Raw genomic sequence first — 21,511 nt, 5'->3', positions numbered from 1 at the left:
GGCACCCATTGCCAGCAAAACAGGCCAGAGCAGTGCGTGTTCCACCAGATCGAATGCTGAACTCAAGTCAGCAAAGCACAAGAATAGGTTACCATATTTAGCTTTAGTGTACTTGCTGACTATAAGTTCCAGGTTCACGCACTGCTCCATTGTTCCCATCCCCTTACGGAACCCGTACTGCACTGGGGATAAGATGTTATTTTACTCGACCCAGGCTTCCAGTCTAACCAATAGAACTCGACTGAGGATTTTAACTGACGAGTCCAGGAGTGAGATAGGGCAGTAATTTCGTGCTTCTGACCTAGAACCTTTTTTATAGAGCGGCACAATAATTGACTGTCCCCATATTATTGGAAGCCTATCTTCTATGGCCGCGTTAAAGTAACGTGTCAATATTGGGGCCCATAAAGTCATTACTATTTCTGATTGCCTCCGTAACCTCATTTAAGGTCACAGATAGCTGCATTTTCTGCCCTTTAGAACATGGTACTGTGTCTACAGTTAAGATTGGCCCATCTGGATTAAAATCAGAGTTAAAAATCCCAGTAAATTGGGCGATCCATGCACGGCAACTGACATGAGAACTAATTTCAGGGATGTTATCATTCTTTAGAAAGGGGCTATTTACAGTTTCCCAGAATGATTTATGATCTTTTGTTTCTGCAGCCATATCCAATTTTATCCATGCTTCATTTTGCAGCTCTTTTTTTCTGGATGCTAAGGCAGTCTTATAATTAAGGCGTTCTTCTCTAATTTTGTCTGTATCTCTGGGCTTAACATCAAGCGCTTTTTTTTAGCTTTTTTAGTGACTGGGCACAGTGCTTATCAAACCACACAGCTTTGATTCTCCTCGGCTTTCTATTTCTTGCTACAAGGGAGTTCTCAATTGTTTTAGTTATTTGCAGAAAGTAGGAAAGTAAAATGGACGGGATCACATTAGGTGCTAAGCAATAGCCTACCTCACTACTGCATTTGAGAATTATATCCACCATAAATTGTGTAGGGTCTATTTTGATCCACTTGATCCTCATACCATTTGGTCTCTCAGCCGTGAACCCTTGAATAGGTCTTCCATACACGTTTGTTTTAGGGCCCCAACCCCTTAATTCCATCGATATGCTATTATGATCACTCACTGGCTGTTCTATTACCCAGACATTAGAATAAACAGATCCGTTAGATACCAGGATATGGTTGATGTTTGAATGGGCATCTCTCCCTCTAACTGTTGGGCACTTCTCGTTATTTTTATTCTTTGCACATTCTAGTAGCTCCAGATCTAATTTGGCTACTAGATTGTTCAGTGCACTTCCGTAATTAGTGTGTGAAAAATGATTAAAGATTGTGCTATCACCACCAGAGTATTCCTCACGATGTCCACAGATCCCCTTCTGGGCGTGACTACATGCTTTAATATTAAAATCTCCTACCCAGAGTAGTACTGGGCGGTTACTTGATAACGCAAGTGTTTCTTCTATTGCCCGCTCTACATCCAATACAATCATACCCCGGTTGGGACCGATAATATTGTTATAAAAGTTGACTATAACTAGATCCCTACATTTACTATGTACCAGACGTAAAACTGATGCATGCTGACCCATCTCCACGTATGCCCCAGGGCTGAACTCCGTTAGGGTAGTGGATACTAGAGTCAATAAACCACCCTTTGCTCTACCTGCCTGGGATGCTACTGCATTCACGCTATAGGTAGTGTATCCTTCAACTTGAATTTGTGCACTATGCCACGTCTCTTGTAGACAAATTATGTCGTAACCCTGCGCGATGAAATTATCCCAGAATGGAGTAGTTACTTTAGCAGCAATTCCCGCTATATTCCAGGTAATAACCTTTAAAATGTCAACAGGGTTGCCTTGTAAAACATCAGGATGATCGATCAATTGCGGTGTTTCTTGACTCACATTCAAATTTATGTCTGTAATGTTGGTTACATTGGGCATGATTATATCATCGTTTTTACACTGGTCAGTATTAATCATATTTAACACAATGTAACATTCTGCCCCAATGTTACCCCATAGCCCCTGTTCAATTGTGGCTATTCCATCAGGTACAGTAGTTTCAGAATACAAAACCATAGATGATTCCTTCAGTCAGTCATTCTCCTCTAGTGAACTAAACACCTGAAATCTGTTGGAGGTCGAGATTGTGAAATTGTCCCATGTATTATATAATGGTGCTGGTTTGTAGGCTACATTGAAATGATTAAGATGTACAGCCCTAGGGTGATTAAAAGTCTGCATTGTGACTTGTCTTCCTAACTGCTTCCTGTAGAAATAGTCAAGGGGAAGCAGGGTAGTATTATATTCGTGATTAGAGGGTATAGGCGCATTCAAAATCGAGTCTCTAGCCCATTCGGGGACCCTGAAGTTTATAACTATACAGTTCCCATTTATCTCCTTTTTGCTTGGTACCACCCATCCTACTCTCTGCGTGGAAATAATCTGATTTGCCCCTCGTGTTGGAAATCCACAGTTTTTGGCAAGCCAGTACAGGGTTTTGTTTTTCAAGGTTTCTTGGTTTTCGAATTGGGTGGGCTTCAGTTTAGGGACATTAGCAAGGATAGCTACATACGGTATACATTCTGGTGGGAGGTTAATCGTAGCAGGGATGATATTATTAATGTGGCGCCTTGGTGGTGGCAAATTCTTGTTGTTGTGAATGGGGCCACCTGTCTCCCTTTGTCCCACATCAGCTTTCTGGCCCGTTGTTATATTTGGGGCGATGGAGGGTAGCTTTTTCGGTTCACTTACGGTTGCTACCGGGTTGCTACCAGGGTTGGGATACTAGGTACTCTAATTGCACTGCTTGGCGTATTATTGCTGAGTTTCCCATTTGGTCCTATAGTTGCAGATAACTTGACTTGTGTGAAGAAGCTGAACTGTACTAGGATTCAATACATTTGTATTCACTGTTGTGGTTCATTCTGGAATTATTGTGTGTGTTAAGTGAAACTACCCTACACATTGCCTTGGGGATAAGCCTGTCTGCTCGTGCCAAGCTACCTAGGGGGTGAGCAGGGGTTATCTACAGTGTGTATCTCTTTACCCTGACTAGAAGTAAGTGTCCCTATTTGGTCAAAGGTACTTATCTCTGCCAACTAGAGACCCCCAATTCTAACAGAAACGATTTAGCATTGACTAAAGGTGGGTTGAAAAGTGGAACATGCTAATAGTCAATAATATATGAATATCTCATTTACCAAGGGACGAGAAAGAAAAGGAGCATATGCAGTTAAGCTTTGCAATATTTGAGAATTTAGAAATGCAAATTTAGAAAGGCAATCACCCACACAGACTTCATATTTATCTAGGATAGAGTGAAGACCAACCCTGGCCACGGGTCAGTTTGGAAAGACAGGAAGAACCCCAAGGACTTAAGTGCCAGTAGGCGAGCAGGTGCAGCTCATGGATAGTCAGGACAGGATAACCCAGAATTTGGATCAGGACCGGTTCACCAAAAGGTTACGACCAACACCTGCAGCTTCGATTGCAACGCCTGCACTACTTCCTCTCTGCAAAGAATCTGGCAAAACCCTGATTGGGTTCTCGGACCTTTCAGAAAAGTGCTATGCCAGCACTTTTACTTCCCCAAAACCCCGAATGGGTTTCTCGAACCTCCCAACAGAGTGCTCTGCAGCTCTCTGTTTCAGTCACCTATAGAGTGCGTTGGGTCAGTGACAGGTCAGCTATTCGGACAAGTCGGACAATTTCTCTAGCTAAACCTACGCTAGTTATACTGTTTTTTGGGTCAGTGTGCCACCCCCCAATGTTGCAAGTGTAAGGATCCCCAATTTTGATTGGACAAAGGAGGAGGACAGGTCATCACACCACCTAATATTTCATACTTTCTCAGATATTTATGTAAATTCCGTTAACGCCCATTGAATTCCAGGTTCTCATGACATATGCCTTCGGTTAACAATGGTGAATATAACAGTGAATACAAATGTATTGAATCCTAGTACAGTTCAGCTTCTTCTCACTAGGTCGCAGGTCAGGTTCCCAGGAGCATCTTGGCTGTGGCTGCCAGCTGGCTGGGTTCCACTGCTGCAGAATTCTTTTCCCTCCGCAACGTGACTTGCGCAGTAAGGACTTCCAAAATGGAGTAGTAAGCACCTCCCAGGCCCAAAGAATACGATACATGAAAAGCAAGAGAAAACAATTTAGAACACAGTAATAAATGATTACACTGTATACCATGAATCTCTATACTACTCCCATTACTTTATAATAAACTATAGCATTAGGTTTAAGCAGAACGAACAGTTTAGCAAAAGCAGCAATACAAGCTTCAAGCATGTGAGAACACAGAGCAGCCATTTTAGTTCTATTGCGCAAGTGCAACTAGCTTCCCACCAAGACATTGAATACGTCACATGGGTGTGACCGAATCATGCGCAGTCTAAATTCCAGCATAGCAGCGGCCATTTTAGGTTGCAAGCATATTAATATTAATAGACACATAAGCAAGCGTCTCTCGGACACCGAAAATGTCGGACAAGGGGCAGATTAATAAGACAAAACAGGTTGATTAGTTAATTAATATTGTTTTGAGGTTCATGAATTCAAGCAAGTCGCTTCACGTGCGAATCCTTGCTCCATCACCAGTGCAGCACCACCTTTGCACCAGTGCAGCACCACCTCAGCACATGCGCAGCACCAGTTCTGCATAAGTGCAGCTCCACCTCACTACGAGCGCTGTTTATGGTCGACCACTGCCCCATAACAAAACAAACAAAAAAAATTTAAAAAAAAAAAAGCACTAGAACAGTCAGGAAGAATTTGCCGGCATTGGAAGTACAAAAAAACTAGAAGACATTTTTTGTTAATTCTTTTTTTATTTAATAGGGTCGTTCAGTTCTACATAACATCTTCTTGATTATATATAAAATAACAAAAATGCTTACAACACATTTTTCATTGTAACTTTTCAACATGCTGCACTGCAGCCTCACTCCTCTACACCATAGCTTAAAGACATTATCAAAGCCAATAGCTCTGGCTAAACACTGATCAGCTTCCAAAAGCGAGACCTATTGGCTATGCCAGTGCTTGTTAATCTTTAAGTAGGCCCATTTACAGGTGAATATTTGCTCAGCACCGCTATCTAACCAAAAGAACAAATACTTCAACATGTATCTGTGTCAGCAATGTATATAGTTGTATATACTTGCTTAGTCTCAGCGGATAAATCTGTAAAATGTCACCTTTTGTGTTTAATTTTTATCCAAAATTCAGACCGTTTGTTTTACATTTTTACAATCACTGCCCAGAAGTTGCTTCCATACCAGGTGGTATTATTAATTGCTTGTTTATATAGCTGGTTTCATGGGCTGGGCTAGTTATGACGTTAGAATGGGTGATACCCAACGTGCGTGTCAGTTTCAGCTGACTACTATGCCTGACAAGGGCGCGGCCTCGCTGTCAATAGCAATGAATGACCGCGTGAAAGTAGAGACAGAAAGGCGGAGCTTCGCAGGGGTTAGGGGCAGGTTATGAGTGGCAGCTGTTGCCAAGGGGAGGGGATTGGATGGACTAGCCAAGAATGGAGCACGCCTATGAGTGTCAAGAGGCACTGACAGGGGTGGGATCCTGCAGTGACTGGCAGGGTGTTGGTAAGGTCAGGAGTGGGGCCTACGGGCTGTCCTTAGGTAGACGCATAGGGGGCAGAGCTTGGAAATGACTCAAGGCGGGGTCTCCTCGCTCACCGGCTGGGAAAGCATGTTGAACCCGGTACGGAGTAGGGAGCAGACTGAGGGTGGGGCGGGTCATATCCGTGAGTGGCAGGAGGAGGTTCCGGGTGCTGACAGTGGGCGGGGTCTGTTTTGAGGAGCGTGGGGCGTGTTTTGCGCTGACAGCAGGCGGAGCTTTCCGTTGAGTGGCAGGGGGCGGGAGTTGGCCGCGCGCTTGGACGGGTCACTCGGCGGCTGCGGCGCGAGCCTCGGGCTCTGGCACGAGATGGCGGGGCCGCGCCTGAGGTGACCGGGACACGGAGAGGGGGCCGCAGGACCTGCGGAGGCTGACAACGGAGAGGGCAATGGCCCACGAGTCCGTGCTGGTGAGACGCTAATGCCCTTCTGAGCAGTAGAGGGAGGGTCCCCAGAGGAGAAACTGTCCCCAGTGAGCCAGAGGCAGGAAGCTTCCCATCACCCTTATGGAGACGGAACCTACCTCCGACAAACAGAGGTTGAAGCTGTTCTCCCAAAGCTTGAAACTCCATCCCCTGAGAAAGAAAAAGCACCTTCTCCCTACAGAGCATAGAGGCGGTGGGAAAACACTTCGGACAGAGAGATACTTCCTGCAGAGGGAACGCAGTTACCCCCCAGAAAGACGGCGAGAGACTGTCCCCCCCCTCCCCCGGAGAGGGAAACTGCTCTGAGAGAGAGAGGCATGAACTGCACACAGATGAGCAGGCGTGCATAGCGCTACTGTCTTGTGAAGACTTAACTGCCCTAGAGAGAGAAACAAAGTATCTTCCAGAGAGCAACACTACCCCATTGCGAGGCTGAGACTGCCCTTCAGAGAAACAGCTTCCCAATAGAATATGTTACCAGAGAGTAACTGGTCCCACAGTGAAACGCGTCTCTTGCATAGAGAGAGCAAAGCTGCCAGCACCCTGGCTTAAACTGCAGTTACACCCCGGGAGACAGCGCAGTGCCAGACCACAGAGGAGACTCGGTGTCCTCCCATCGTCCCCTTAGTAAGGTTGCTCTACTCATAGCCTCCAAAGAATTTCCCATTGCGTCTACTTCTCTAGAGTGAGATTACTCTCATCGAATGAGAGAAGTAGGCTGAGCCTGGACAGATTGAGACTGTTATCCTTAAAGTGCGACATGCTGTGCTAAAAGTTGCTCGTTTTCGCAGACTAGTGGGAATATGATTTATGATTAATCGGCTTTTAGTCGTCTAGCCGACCCTTTAATTATGTTTATATTTTGATATGTTACAACCCATGAAGTGTTATGTATTGTTTTGTTGTATGCGCCCTGACTCTGTACGATTGTTTGATTTTCCTTTATGAAAAATAGACTCAACTCGAAGAACACATCAACATATCACCTTCGAGACAGTCCATTGAGGGAGGGAGAGAAAGAAGTCCTATCTCCCATCCCACCACTACCACCCCCACAGATAAACCAATAATCTGCCTCAAAGAAATCGTGAATTGTAAACATACTCCTTCTCCCAAATATACAGTCTTCCCACACCTGTCCCAACGCCGCCATGAAGGGGCTGTGCCTTCCCCTACCCCTTCGAGAGGGATTACCCACAAACAGAGAAACTCCCTTCCCTCAGACTGGAAATGCTACACTGGAGAGGCTGTGTATGTAGAAAGACTGGCCCTATTCCCATCTCATGCCCGTGATTGAAGGCTGTCCCCAACGGTAGGACTGCCATGCTGTGGCGAGACAATCGTCCACACAGGGACTGTCGCTAGAGAGGAGACTGTCTTCCCAATAGAGAGTCCGAGTGCCGAGAGACAGGCTGCTCCATTGGACAGAGGTTGACCCATAGAGGGATAACACATCTGCATGATGGTGACTACAGCCCAAAGTTACCACATGATTCAGCACCCAGAAAGGTGCTGCCACCGTCACACAATTTGTGTTTCATCTCATTCTTTTTTCAAAGGGACTGATGCCACATCCGCTTCAATTTGATACACGTCATTGACCCACACCAAATCAAATGAGATGGCTCCTCATCTTCTCACACACAACTGTACCCCTACAGCAGGCCGCTCACCTGCAGACAACCACAGCTCTCCCTCTCCAGAGGCTCCCCACATGCAGACAAACAGCTGTGCCTCTCCAGGCCACACTACCTCACCAATGGCCCCATTTCCTTAAGCTATTTAGTGCAATGCCCTCTTCCAGTGCACTAAAGGCAGGACTTTGATAACACCCGCTCCTTACTTCCAAAAACATCACTTTTTAGAATGATAGCCATCACTTACTCCTTCTAGGCCCCTCTCCTACTGTGTGTCTTGATGACTTTTTTTGAGCAGACTCTGGTGTCAATGTTTTGAAAAGAATTTTTAGTGTCTCATTTAATAAACCCTCTGTGGGGTTATTGTATGGTGGACCTGTGTATCCTATGCCTCATCTGTGCACAAATGAGACATTGCATGGCATTTGCTGCTCTGTCTTGTGTCTTCACTCAGCTGTATAACTTTGGCAGTTGCCACTTCTTTACAGGCCAAGGTTGAGCTGGGCAGCTTGTTTCAACTCACTTAAGATGAAATCCTATTCTGTGTCAATGGAAGTGCTGTGTCCGATGCTATGGGGTGCCAGATACCCTTCATGTAAAATTTGCACCAAGGGTTGTTTGGTTAATAACTGAGGGGTGTTGATTTTCTGACTTTTATAGCACATTTAAGTGTTATTGCTTGAATCTTTTCCTTGTTTCAGTTCAAATTTGGATTTTGATGGGAACAGGACTGATTGCTAACCCACAAAATCTACAGCTAAGGTGGCTTGGTTGACAATAAGTTGAAGGTGATATTTCTTGAAACGTCTCCTGTATTAACATATGCTTTGCGTTTAATAACTGCCCTTCAGAATTCCATGTCTGAGGTTTCTTCGTTGAGTTGTCCATGACCTTGCTTGAATAGTTAACAGTTTTGCTTGAGTCCTTGTTTTGGATGTGCCAGAAACCCATTGCTGTTGTTCTGAAGGCCGCGTGTGACTTGGTTGACAAGGAGTTGATGGTGGTATTGCTAAACACTTTTTTATTGTTTTAGCTCATGCATTGCTTCTGCTAGGAGGCAGGCACATTCGTGGTCTGGTGAAGTAGGCCGCTAAGGGGTTTGGTTGACAGTGAGTTCATGATAGTATTGCTTGGATCTTTTCCCTGTTTCATTTCACTCGTTGTGTCTGTTATGATGGGGCCATTACTGCCCTTGTGTAGTTAACATATAACTTGCTTGACAGTGAGTTGAAATCTTGTTCCTTTCTTTTAAGGAGGCTGTTTCTGATGGTGAATCGCTATGTGGTACAACATCTTAGAGTAAATCAATCTGCTTATAATGCAGTGTACTGGGACTCCATGTGGGCCACATTTTCCTTATCAGATGAATTGAGGTGGAAGCTACCCATCTATTAGGGCTTGGTGTCACGTTGACCAGGGAAGATGTTTGAGTGACTTTCACCTCAAAGACTGCTCCTTTGTTCTACCCATTTTTTTCTGAGGAGGGTTATTGAGAGTTAGCAGAAACTCCAGAGTCAAATTCTAGATACCCCGACTTGTGGCTTTCTATGCCTTTGCTTACTATTTCTTCTTTGTGTAACAATTTTTCTGCAATCCAACTCATGCTTTTTTAAAAATAAAAGTATTTCTATTTTTTTTTTAATGCAGTAAACGCACATAAAACTGAAACAAATTACCCTTCCCCCTGACAGCTCAATTAGTCTATTGTACGCAGGCGCTATAAGGTTGAGTTTTACATTTAATCATTTTGAATGTTTCAGTTCTAGGACCCAGTTATCACTTATGATACACTCAATTGGAAATTATCTTCTCAAGACTCTCATATTGTATTACGTTTGGGCATCCTCTGGACAAATACATAGGCTCTTTTATTTTTTAGGCTCTTTTATATTTTAGCACAAGCTTTCCACTGTCTGGCGATGTCTCTCTTTGCCAATAATGTGCCCAAGTCGACCGGTGCCTGTTGACCTCTTGGCCTATATTTCTTTCCAAGATTTACAACAAAGCAGTCTTGGTTGTAAAGTCAATGTGTGTAAAGTTCAACCTGTGTCTTTTTAAGACCCTGTCGTGCTCCACAACAGAGTATTAAATGGCTCCGACCACCCTGCTCAAGCCAGCTTAAGGTCTTCATTTTATTGCTCTGTCACTCTAATATCCAGTTTTTGTATATCACTTTGTATTGATTATTAGTGGTTTCTGAGTAGGCATAGTTTTGGGAAACAGAGTAACTAAATAAGAGGGAGATGTTTTAATCTTCCTAGGTTACACTGTTCGGTCAGGTTGACAAGGTTGTTCAGCATTCCGTAGCTCAACCACTAAAAGCAAATCTTCCTCATTGTTTGTGGGCAATGAACAGTGCCGGTTTTTGTTAAAGACACTTTGTTAAATCTAAGGTGGTCTTCCTAGATCCAAGAGTTATTCTGTGAGAACTACACTTCTCAGAAGGCCACATAAATGCACCAGCATAAATAAGCCTATCCCACAAACCCTCACCCCTGTAAAAAGAAGCTACTAGCTTGACTTCCATCATGGTCAGTAACTGTAAAGTGGTTAATTTTGTTGTGCCAGAATTCTGAGTGTCACTTTGTGGCCACAATGACTCTGTTCTTGGCTTCTCCCTAGTAAATGTCCTAATTATGTGACTGTGCGTCAAGGACTAGGCAAGCAGCATCACCAACCAGGAGGTAGCTTCATCTCCATGCCATTTATACACACTTTGTCTTCCATTCACACGAACATCGCTAATATATCCCTTAACTCTTGGTGGCTTGGTGGTATTCAAGTTTAAATCTCAACTTCTGTTCTTCTCTTTTTGAACTGACTACTTTCTTGGTTGTAGACGTTTTCTACTAGTATTTATTATTATTATTTTTTTGTGTTTTATAGAGCGCGAACTTGACCCGTTAGGGTATCAGAGCGCTTTACATAGTCAAAGAGTTTTACAAAAGGCATGGAATCATGAGAGTACAAGGGGGATGGAAGGAACACAAGGTACAGTTAGCATTACAGTTGCTGAGCACACAGAAGGGATGGAAGGATATAAGGTACAGTTAACATTATAGTTGCTGAAGACAGGCCCTGGGTTTCTTGGTGGGGCGAAAGGTCGACATAAGGAGGCAATAGTCTCTGTTGGCGTTGTGTGACATGGTTTAGACAAGGAATTTACTCATGAGGAAGGATTTAGCCTCCTTTTTGAAGCGTGCAAGAGAGGGGATTTTTCTGATGGCGGACATGTTGACATGTTGTTTACATACTGTGGGCTTACTTCCTGCCCATGCCTTACCATTTGTTGGCTTAAACTTTGCTCTCATTTCTTTTGTCTCCATTTGTCACAACATGCAGGCGTCGTGTCCTCTTCCTGTGTTGAGCCCTGCCCTGGAGCAGGGACCAAGTACTTGTGTCCATCCACTGCTGCCGTTTTTGCAGCTACTTTTTTAAATTGCGTTTAAGCACTCAATATGAGTGCTTGTGTTTTCAGTCCGTCTCACTTATCCCTGTCCACTCCACTCCACTGCTCTGTACAACATGGCTAAAAGACATTGGCCAAGCCAATAGCTCTCGGATAGGTGAAACCTTTTGGTGATGCCAATGCTAGTTTTAATTTCGGCTCGCAATCTCTTCCAGTGCTACTACCATCCGTAATCAGGCTTAAACCAGCTTTGGTTGAACTACGGACACTTTTTTTTAGAAGAGGTGATGTTATCAGAGCTCTTTCCCCAAACGTTGTGCCTGTATTGCAGCTACCTGTGACGTCTTCTTGATTTTTAATTTTTTTTTCTTAATATTATTTTTAGGCGTCTGAAAAAAGTATATGTTTAAACCGCAAGCTTTTCTTTTTTACCATCTTGTAATTTGTTACAAAGATGCACGTATTTTGCAATGTGCCAGAGTTCCTTAACGTTACAGATTAATCTCCAAATACTGCATTTCCCAATTGAAAATAAATTATCCAACTTCTCTGCAGCTTTATCCTTTGTGGCACAAGCAGGAATGTTTTTTAGATCAGTGGGCTCTTGTTGAAGGTATTGATCTCCCCAGGAGAGCAGGCAAATGCGGGAGGGGTCAGGGATAACAGTTAATCACTTGTATTATAAGTCTTTGTAACTGATAGTTAAATACATTAAATGTGCACCGCAATCTATTATTTTTGTTGTTTCTATTCTGTTGTTTTGGATATGGGATTCTTTGACAAGTGAATGACCATTAGCGAAGGGTCGATCGAACTCTCCGAAAGATTGTGTGGGCACCTATTAGGAACGCATGAGTTGCAACTACGCTTTACCAGAACATGCGGTATTAAGAAATGGGGAACCGAGCAGTGTAAAATGACGCTAGTATTCTCGTGTGTTTACAGTAATGCTGTGGCGTATTTTTCCCTCTTGCAAGGGTGTGTTGATTAATGGGAGTGAGTTTGCTTATTCATCGGAACTTTTTATTTGTTGTTCCCAGGTCACACCTGCCTGTTTGAGTGTAACGTCAGTTAAGTGAACCTTGTCGTACGGGTGACTGATGACATATTTGAGATGAGCTTTGATAATACCCATGGATCTTGCAGAACTAAACATTGCACCATGTAATTAGGGCTGCCCTCCTATTTACGCATGGTAGATTGTAGGGTTGGGCACAGTTGGATATACATGATGAATTTACATGGCTTTCAGTGGAACTTGCGTGCAGGATTGTCAGTCACTCTGAAAGCCCAACTTGATTTTCCTATTCACTGGCTTGAATAGCCCAGGCAAAGAATTTGCAAAAATTCTCTAGGAATCTGGGATTTGTTATCGAATAGTCTGGCTTGCCTATAGACTGTGTTATTCGAAGTCAAATTTCATCATTGTATGTGTGCTGTTTGCGAACGTCTCTACGTTGCTGTCATTCCCTGCCACCCATCTGGTCTTTGTGCGGGCAGATTGTCGTACCATATGTATTTTTGCTTGTGATTTTCAACGCCTACCGTTTTGACATTTGGCATGTTGAGACCTTAACTTTACAATGTAATGTAATAAACAGTTACAGCTTGCAAAAACGAATCTGATCAGAAACTTCACCTGAAAATATGAGCTAAATTTGACATACAAAATATATCCTGTTTTTTTAAAAATATTTAAATATTGTTATTGTGTTTAGATTGAAGTATTAATACAAAATCTTTCTGAAAATTGGCGTAATGTTCCTTTTACGCATCTTCAACTCTATTCCAGTTGCCTTATACATTGGACATGATGATATGAAGTACCTCCTGGTTATTATGACTTATTGTGTGCACCTGTGGCATTTTTTCAGATTTTGTGCTTAATAAAGGAGGTTCTGTCCACTTTCTTTTTAATAACCGCAACCTTCTTATCCAAACCATTCCTGAAGAGAGTAGCTAAGGAGCCATCTCTTGATCATACTTTGTATAACTCGTTCATGAGGCAAAAAGACTCAAAATATACTGCGCCTGAATCCCAAGCAGAACTTTTTTCCTTTATTAGCCACCCACGGGGCCTTATAGATCAGGAGTTTTATGACTGAAGAGACGATTTAAATACCCATGTGTGATTTTGCCATCTAAAAGGCACTTGTAGCTATTTCTATTTACTGTAGTTTCCTGGTAGACCTTTCTTCCTCTTTGTTTTCAGCTTTGTTGGCCCTTACGTGAAACCTTTTTGAGTGTTCCTAAAGTCTCAGCCAGGGTTGGGAGCCAGAGGCTTTTCGTTCCTATTGGCCAGAAGCTGCTTAATAGGCTGTTGACACTAAGGGTCGTAACCTACAGTTTGTACATGGAAGAGTTTTGAAGCAGCTATGGCTTTGAACATATACATAGTCTCCTGTTAAAGAGTCCCACTTGCAACGCATGTTGCAGCCTTAGGCTAGGATAACTCCTCAGACTTTAGATCAGACACCACAAAATTGGCTGCTTCCAGGATACGTTAAGACCTCAGGTGAATCCTCCTGCCTTTTGGCTGAAATATGTCCTGTTGCAAGTCTCTTTCACTTGCAACAATATTACTACAACTTTTGATAGTCGTGAGCAACCATAAATCAACGTGAATAGACTCCACGGGACAAACTATTTAGTGCGAGACAAACCAATCACCAAGAAGATGCTTGCTTTTTAAACAGTTGAATACTCAGTGGGCAGCGAAGAGTCTCCACCTCCACCTCCACCCAGGGTTGGATTGGGATTAAAAATCGTCCCGGGCACGCATGAAAAAAATCGGCCCACATTTGCATAATGCCTTCCCTCAAATCACTGCTTTCAGCGTAATTTACATAAAAAAGGGGCGGGGGTAAAAAAATTGCACGTATCAGTTTACACTAGTGAAACACACCTGAAAACAAGTGAGGCAACTTCTGCTCAGGCCCCCTGCCCCGCTCAGTATGCGTACATTGATGGGAGGCCCAGCGAAAGAAAAGGGGTGACACCTCTCTCTACCTGTTGCTGCTATACAGGAGATAATGAGTGCCCTCCAGAAAGGCCACTCAGACACCCACTGGGCCGCTGGCGGGATAGTCGAACAACAGACGGCGCCCAAATCGGCCCCCAGGCTGCTCAAAAGCAGCCCTGAGCTGGAACTTGGCCCCCGGCCCCTCGGGCATTGCCCGAATGCCCCCGTTACCAATCCGACGCTGCCTCCACCCACTTACCTTGCAGTTCAAAGGATGGAGCTGCAGAGAACCTGAGGCGAGAGGGCCCTCCCCGTGCCGGCGTGTTGTAAGAAGAAAGTTTGGATTGCAATTGATGCATGATTTGCTTGCTTTGTTTTCCTTGTTTTTCTTGCATACACACTGTAAAAGTGCCCATACTCTTGCTCAGTGTTGCATTATTTTTCTGGTGCTTTCCTTATTAGGCTTCATTGAAATTGCCACCTCTCTGCGCGCATGCTCATTGTGGGCCATGATGGGAGCATTTAACTCAATTCGAGTTTAACGAAAGAGACTGATTTTTAGGCACTCGTTGGTCAGCTTTCATTTAAAGGTCAGACTTTTGGCCATTTTCTTTTCCCTTTGCATGCACTGATCTGAGGGGGTTGGGAAAATAATGGCTCTCCCAGGGAGCCAAATCCGCTTTCAGCGAAAATCCGTAGCTCTGCCTGTCTGAGACTGCACATGATTACATGTAGCGTGAAACATGGAGGCCAGCCTGCACAGCTGGAAATAAGGCAGATTGGTTTTGTCAGTTTGAATCTGGAGTTCAGCAGCAGGAAAGGATTCAGACAGTGGCTGCTGTGTTTCCAGTAGATACCGCGTTTGCACCAAACATTGTGCATACTTCTCAAATCCTCCTGTATTTCCTGACATTCTCTTGGGCAAATGGTGGCAATGAGCGCAGACTATGGTTTGCTTGAATTGTAGAGGTGATGAAAACTCCCACCAGTGACATTGTTTGACCCAAGGCTGCAGCTTTGTGTCATGCCAGTTTGTCGCAGTGCCATCCTGTGCCTTGATCAAGTGCAACAAAGATTCCTATCGCAGCATTTGAGAAATGTGGCGTTTGCAACACTTGTATTGTCTTGTCTGTGGTGACCATAAATTCTCTGTTAACCTCATTCTCCTCTGATTCTGTCTTCTTCCTGTTTCCTCCCCTGTGCTTTTGTCTCTCCTCTTCCAATCCCGATGCCATTTTCCTCCTTGCCTCCATCGGATGGTCCGTGATTGCTCTGCTCTGTGCCTGCTTGTCCTCTAGGTAGGAGGGTGGCCGGACTGCTCGCTGCTCGGCTGATGGCAGGGCAGATCTGCGGACTGACTGGCATTGGGTGCTGCAGAGTGTACAAGGTATAGCTGCTTCTTTGAAATCTATTTTCACCATTCATGACCAGTCATGGACCATTAAAACAAATCCAACTTTGGTGTGTGTGTGTTATTGAAGGCCGGCGGGGTGTAGTTTTATGGGAACAATCTTTGAACAACTAAGGCCAAGCGCCAACTGGAATTGACTCCTGTTTGTGCCAAGAGCACAACCCTGCCTATGATTTTTGATCTGCCGGGAACTGAAAGTCTATTTGTGTGTTTCTTTAGTTGAATACTATGTGCAGCCTTTTACATCGGCTGGACATTTGCATTTTTTGGCATCTGATGGTTCGGGGTCTGTATTATGTTCATAGATATTTGACCTGAATTGCTCGCGTTATTGTGTCTTAATGGACCTGATGTGGGCATGGACGCAAGGATAAGTCTGTTGAAGTCACCACACTGGTTCACAGTGACCTTGCAGAGCACTCAGCCTTCCTCTTAGATTGTTTGCAAGTGGCAATTGAAAAAAACCTTTATACTGACTTGAGCTGAAACCCAACGAGCATTATTAAACCCTAGTATCACCATTCTGGTTTGGGACAGTGGGGCAAACCAGTAGGATTTTGGTTGGTCAGTGGGAATTGAAACATGCAAATACAAATAGAGGTGTGTTATCTCTGCATGTCACGGGTAGTCTCATCTGTAGCTTTTCTTCCATTTATGGAGGTGAAATCTCAAAAAAGATGCCTATCATCCCACTGACCTGCCTGGTTTCACTAATCAAACACAATAAGATGAAGGACGCAGTGCTGAAACTTTTCAACAACTTACTCCCAGTCAATAGATCTGGGTTTAATCCATCTTTCTTTTGCGCACTATGCCACCCCAGTTTGGATCCAGCTATATGCAAATCAGTCTTGGCCCTGCTCCTCATGGGAATCGTCCAGCTTGAAGCCAGGCCAAGTCCTCCCTGGACCGGAAACAAGCATCCTGGGACCGGTATTGGGGTATCACCCCTCATCAGCCAGGCTAGCTTGACTGGGGGTGAGTGGTTGAAAAGTTTCAGCACTCTGTCCACCATCTTGAGTTTGCTCTGTTTTTCCTTAGTGGCCATGAGTATGCCCAGACATGGTTCCCTTGCTCGATATGCCACTGGATTCAAGGTAGTCTGGCTGGTATGGGGTGTTACCCCGAAACCAGTCACAGTATGCTTTTTCCGGTCTAGGGAGGAACCAGCCTGGCAGTTCGGGCTGGACTGTTCCCATGAGGAGCAGAGTCAAGACTGATTTGCATGTGAATGGGTCCAAACTGGGGTGGCGTAGCGAGCAAAAGAACAATGGATTCAACCTAGATCTCTAGACTTGGGGTGAGTGATTGATAAGTTTCAGCACTCCTGGATCTTGGTGCTTTGTGGTAAATAGCCCTTGATAAAGTGTAAATGAAGGACTTTCTAAAAATGAAGGCTTTGTGTGTTGAAGAAGTGAGAATGGCTGCTTATGGCTAATTTTATCTAGTTTCCTCCAACATGTTGTGTGTCATTTTTAGGTCTGGCCTAGACAGAGTTTCAGTTGTTTCGCTAGCTTAGGATTTTCCCAAAAAATGAATAAGAAAAATAGATGCATATATAAATACATATTGGCAGTGACTTTCAGTAAGCCCTCTTTATCTGTTGTCTGTTCTCTTGTCATTCACATTTTGCTTTCGGCCATGACTGCATAGATCCTGACTGTCTTGCACAGTGAGTGGTGGTATTTTCCGCCATCACATAATTTGTGTGTCTTCTGCTGGGGATACTCATTTATTTTTTTATGTTGCCAATTTTTTTGCATGTTTACAAAAAAGTAACAAACATTCATGTTTGTCTAGGCCAGACCTACTGGCTTTGTTAACCAGCACAAGCCGTGAGGGAAACGGCCAGCGAGCACAGCGGACACAGGAGGCCAGCGCAAAGCTCCCCAGCGCTCCAGCGCCCTGCCACCACCACCTGACGAACTACAACTCCCAGGTGCCCCGGCGGCGGGAGTGACGCCGCACGAGCGCCGGAGGCGCTACAAAGAACGGAGCGCCCAGAGCTCCGGTGGGGAACCAGCACAAGCCGTGAGGGAAACGGCCAGCGAGCACAGCGGACACAGGAGGCCAGCGCAAAGCTCCCCAGCGCTCCAGCGCCCTGCCACCACCACCTGACGAACTACAACTCCCAGGTGCCCCGGCGGCGGGAGTGACGCCGCACGAGCGCCGGAGGCGCTACAAAGAACGGAGCGCCCAGAGCTCCGGTGGGGAACCAGCACAAGCCGTGAGGGAAACGGCCAGCGAGCACAGCGGACACAGGAGGCCAGCGCAAAGCTCCCCAGCGCTCCAGCGCCCTGCCACCACCACCTGACGAACTACAACTCCCAGGTGCCCCGGCGGCGGGAGTGACGCCGCACGAGCGCCGGAGGCGCTACAAAGAACGGAGCGCCCAGAGCTCCGGTGGGGAACCAGCACAAGCCGTGAGGGAAACGGCCAGCGAGCACAGCGGACACAGGAGGCCAGCGCAAAGCTCCCCAGCGCTCCAGCGCCCTGCCACCACCACCTGACTAACTACAACTCCCAGGTGCCCCGGCGGCGGGAGTGACGCCGCACGAGCGCCGGAGGCGCTACAAAGAACGGAGTGCCCAGAGCTCCGGTGGGGAACCAGCACAAGCCGTGAGGGAAACGGCCAGCGAGCACAGCGGACACAGGAGGCCAGCGCAAAGCTCCCAAGCGCTCCAGCGCCCTGCCACCACCACCTGACGAACTACAACTCCCAGGTGCCCCGGCGGCGGGAGTGACGCCGCACGAGCGTCGGAGGCGCTACAAAGAACGGAGCGCCCAGAGCTCCGGTGGGGAACCAGCACAAGCCGTGAGGGAAACGGCCAGCGAGCACAGCGGACACAGGAGGCCAGCGCAAAGCTCCCCAGCGCTCCAGCGCCCTGCAACCACCACCTGACGAACTACAACTCCCAGGTGCCCCGGCGGCGGGAGTGACGCCGCACGAGCGCCGGAGGCGCTACAAAGAACGGAGCGCCCAGAGCTCCGGTGGGGAACCAGCACAAGCCGTGAGGGAAACGGCCAGCGAGCACAGCGGACACAGGAGGCCAGCGCAAAGCTCCCCAGCGCTCCAGCGCCCTGCCACCACCACCTGACGAACTACAACTCCCAGGTGCCCCGGCGGCGGGAGTGACGCCGCACGAGCGTCGGAGGCGCTACAAAGAACGGAGCGCCCAGAGCTCCGGTGGGGAACCAGCACAAGCCGTGAGGGAAACGGCCAGCGAGCACAGCGGACACAGGAGGCCAGCACAAAGCTCCCCAGCGCTCCAGCGCCCTGCCACCACCACCTGACGAACTACAACTCCCAGGTGCCCCGGCGGCGGGAGTGATGCCGCACGAGCGCCGGAGGCGCTACAAAGAACGGAACGCCCCTCGCACCCGCGAGGAGCGCGCGGGAGCCGCCCGGGAGAAGCCCGGGACAAGGGCGGGCCGTCTAAGGCCGTCCAAGGACGACCAGGGACGGGTCGGGCCACGTCTCTTCCATCATGGGTAAGCGGAAACTGGCTACAGCGGCGGCAGGCGAGGGTAATGCGAAGGTACCAAAATACACCACCAGCATCATCACTTATCTAACATCTAAGGTGGGAGAATTGTCTACACAGATCGCTGAGTCAGAGCGTGAGTTGGGGCTTGCTTCCAGCCCTGAGGCTGCCAATTCTTCTAACGTATCTGCCTCTACATTACACTGTATCCCGCTGGAGCCACGGGTCATTATTGAGTCATGTAGACCTACTTTGCCTCAATCCGCCACAGTTCTTCCGTTCCCGGCTTTGCCTGAAACTGTGATACCAACATTTCCATTGAGCACGAGGGGTGCTGAAAGGCTGGCAGTTAGTCAGTCTGGTCTTCAACAGCCTTCTTATGTAACTGAGGAATGTATCCAGGCCCTATTAGAAAAACTGTTCACAGAAAGACTGGAATCTGCCTTGGTCCAGATTGCCTCTGACATTAATGAGACTTTGAAGGATTGTGTCAAGAACCTCATGGCTAAATGTGAACGCATTAATGATGCTCTCATTTCCCGGGCTCCACCCCCTTGTACATCCACACCATCTCTCCCAGTAGCTGTGCAGGTGTCTGCCCCTAAGGGTGGGGGTCAACCCTCAACTAGGTTGCCTAGCCCCCCCATAGTGAACATTTGATAACCCCGTTCACAAAAAAGGGAAAGTGGATAATGGAATATACATTCCCTCAACGGAGGCTGCCCTCCAAGTAATTACCCTCCCAAACCCAAGAAGCCAGCAGGAGGCTGTGGTAAAAAGGGCACCCCCAGTAAATTTACCGCCAGAGGCAACACCATTTGTCGCAGTTCTAGTTAACGTGCCAAAACTCAAAGAGGGGGAGGTGGAACAACATGATACCCTCCTTAGACATGTAAAAAAATGGTGCAATGCTAATTGCTCAGGTGAAAGCAATATTGCTGACAATATTCTGACAAGCAGAAGGGTCAACTGGGTGGGCTCAAGTAAGAAAAAGGCATTGGGAGACTGTGTCATTGTTAATTTTAAATCCAGAAATGTCGCTTGTCGACTCTTTTGGGATGATTCCCCCCTGGACCCTGTAAGCAAAGGTGTCCGGGCTATGCCTCTTGGCTTTTTTTATCCCCGAGCTCATAGTTTGAGAGGTGTAGAGAACAACACGACATACCCTATTGAAAAATCCTGGGCGGAGGATAAACTTATTTCATCAGTGGTAACTAATGATTGTGTCACTAAGCCAATTAAGGGGATTGGGTTACTTAATGTTGAGAGGAGCTTTCCCACAAACGATTTATTGTTGTCAAATAGGTTTGCGGCCCTCACTGATAGAATGGATACTGAATGACTAGTGCCCGCACATGAAAACCCAACTGACCCATGTTTAGGTTCTGCAGATGCTAACACATCTGAGGTCATGGCCAAAACTGTTACAGATGCCCCACTATTAATGGGCGTAGGGCACATTAGGTTATTATCTTGGAATATTGCGGGCCTACGGGCAAAGCAGGATGACCCTATCTGGATACAACAACTGAAGGACCATGACATAGTTGCCTTGCAAGAAACTTGGTCACAAGAAAAGGGGTTCTGGCTAGATGGTTATATCTCTTTTTTTGTTGATGCCCAGAGCTCCACGGCGGGAAGGGACAGAGGGGGCCTGTTATTACTTGTCTCAATTAAATTGGTAGGGAAGGTCAGAGAAATACCCAGTTCATCTCCTTCCTTTCAGTTGGTGGAAATTTGTTTGTTAGACAAGAACAAGATTTTGTTCATAAATTGTTATAACTCGACCCAGGGGGGGGCCCCCAATGCTGTTTTAGATGGCCTATCGGCCTTTTTAATGAACTATATGTCAAATCAAACCACTTTTGTCCAGCTAATTATGATGGGTGATTTTAATGTACACTTATGTAAGTTTCATTGCCACATTGTAGATGATACCGGCCCAGACCATACATCATTGCCTCACTTTGAACATAGCCCTAAGGGCGTGGCAATGGAAACCCTGTTATCATCTAACGATTTATACGAGCCAGGGTTTGAAGACCACACAACTCGAGTGCCCACGTATAACGCGAGGGGCAGCGAATCAATCATTGATTATTTTTTCATGTCCCCTGGGCTCTTACGTTATGTTTTGTTTTACAATGCTTTTGTAAGTGGGTACAGTGACCATAATCCGGTGCTGTTAGTTTTGGATACTCTCTCTGGTTTATGTAAAGGGGAACAAATGACTAGTTCTGCAAGGGACGTAAGGAGTTGTGACCAGGGAAGGCGCCTGAAATGGTGTAAGGTATGTCCGGAGGACTTTCATGGCCAGATTGAACAACATATGGCAGTAGAATTTGAGAAATGCCGGGATGGAGTGAGTAGGGGGGGGGGGAGTTGTTGGTGCCTTTGAAGCTATCTGTACAAGAATAGATAAAGAGCTTACAGCAAAACCTAGGAGGGGCCCTGCCCCAGTGTTTAGGTGGTTTGACCACACTTGTTCAAAGGCTCACTCGGCTCTGCTGA

General features: G+C 46.2%; 1 protein-coding gene across 2 annotated transcripts in view; it reads left to right on the top strand.

The window, feature by feature from the left end:
- Nucleotides 1-5,896: 5,896 nt before the first annotated feature.
- The window catches only part of PKN1 (protein kinase N1), an 815,639-nt gene continuing 800,024 nt past the window's right edge, over nt 5,897-21,511 (top strand). Inside the window, exon 1 of one of the 2 annotated variants that reach the window (XM_086961066.1) lies at nt 5,897-6,081. In XM_086961066.1, coding sequence (XP_086817192.1) covers nt 6,061-6,081 — 21 coding nt within the window. In that variant the 5' untranslated portion in view covers nt 5,897-6,060. The remainder of the gene's footprint in view (nt 6,082-21,511) is intronic. The other variant, XM_086961076.1, reaches the window with a different exon arrangement.

Source organism: Lissotriton vulgaris, chromosome 1_1 (assembly GCF_964263255.1).
Source record: "Lissotriton vulgaris chromosome 1_1, aLisVul1.2, whole genome shotgun sequence".
Taxonomy (NCBI): Eukaryota; Metazoa; Chordata; class Amphibia; order Caudata; family Salamandridae; genus Lissotriton; species Lissotriton vulgaris.
The sequence above is the reverse complement of the archived record's forward strand: the minus strand, read 5'-3'. Positions and strand labels throughout refer to the sequence as shown.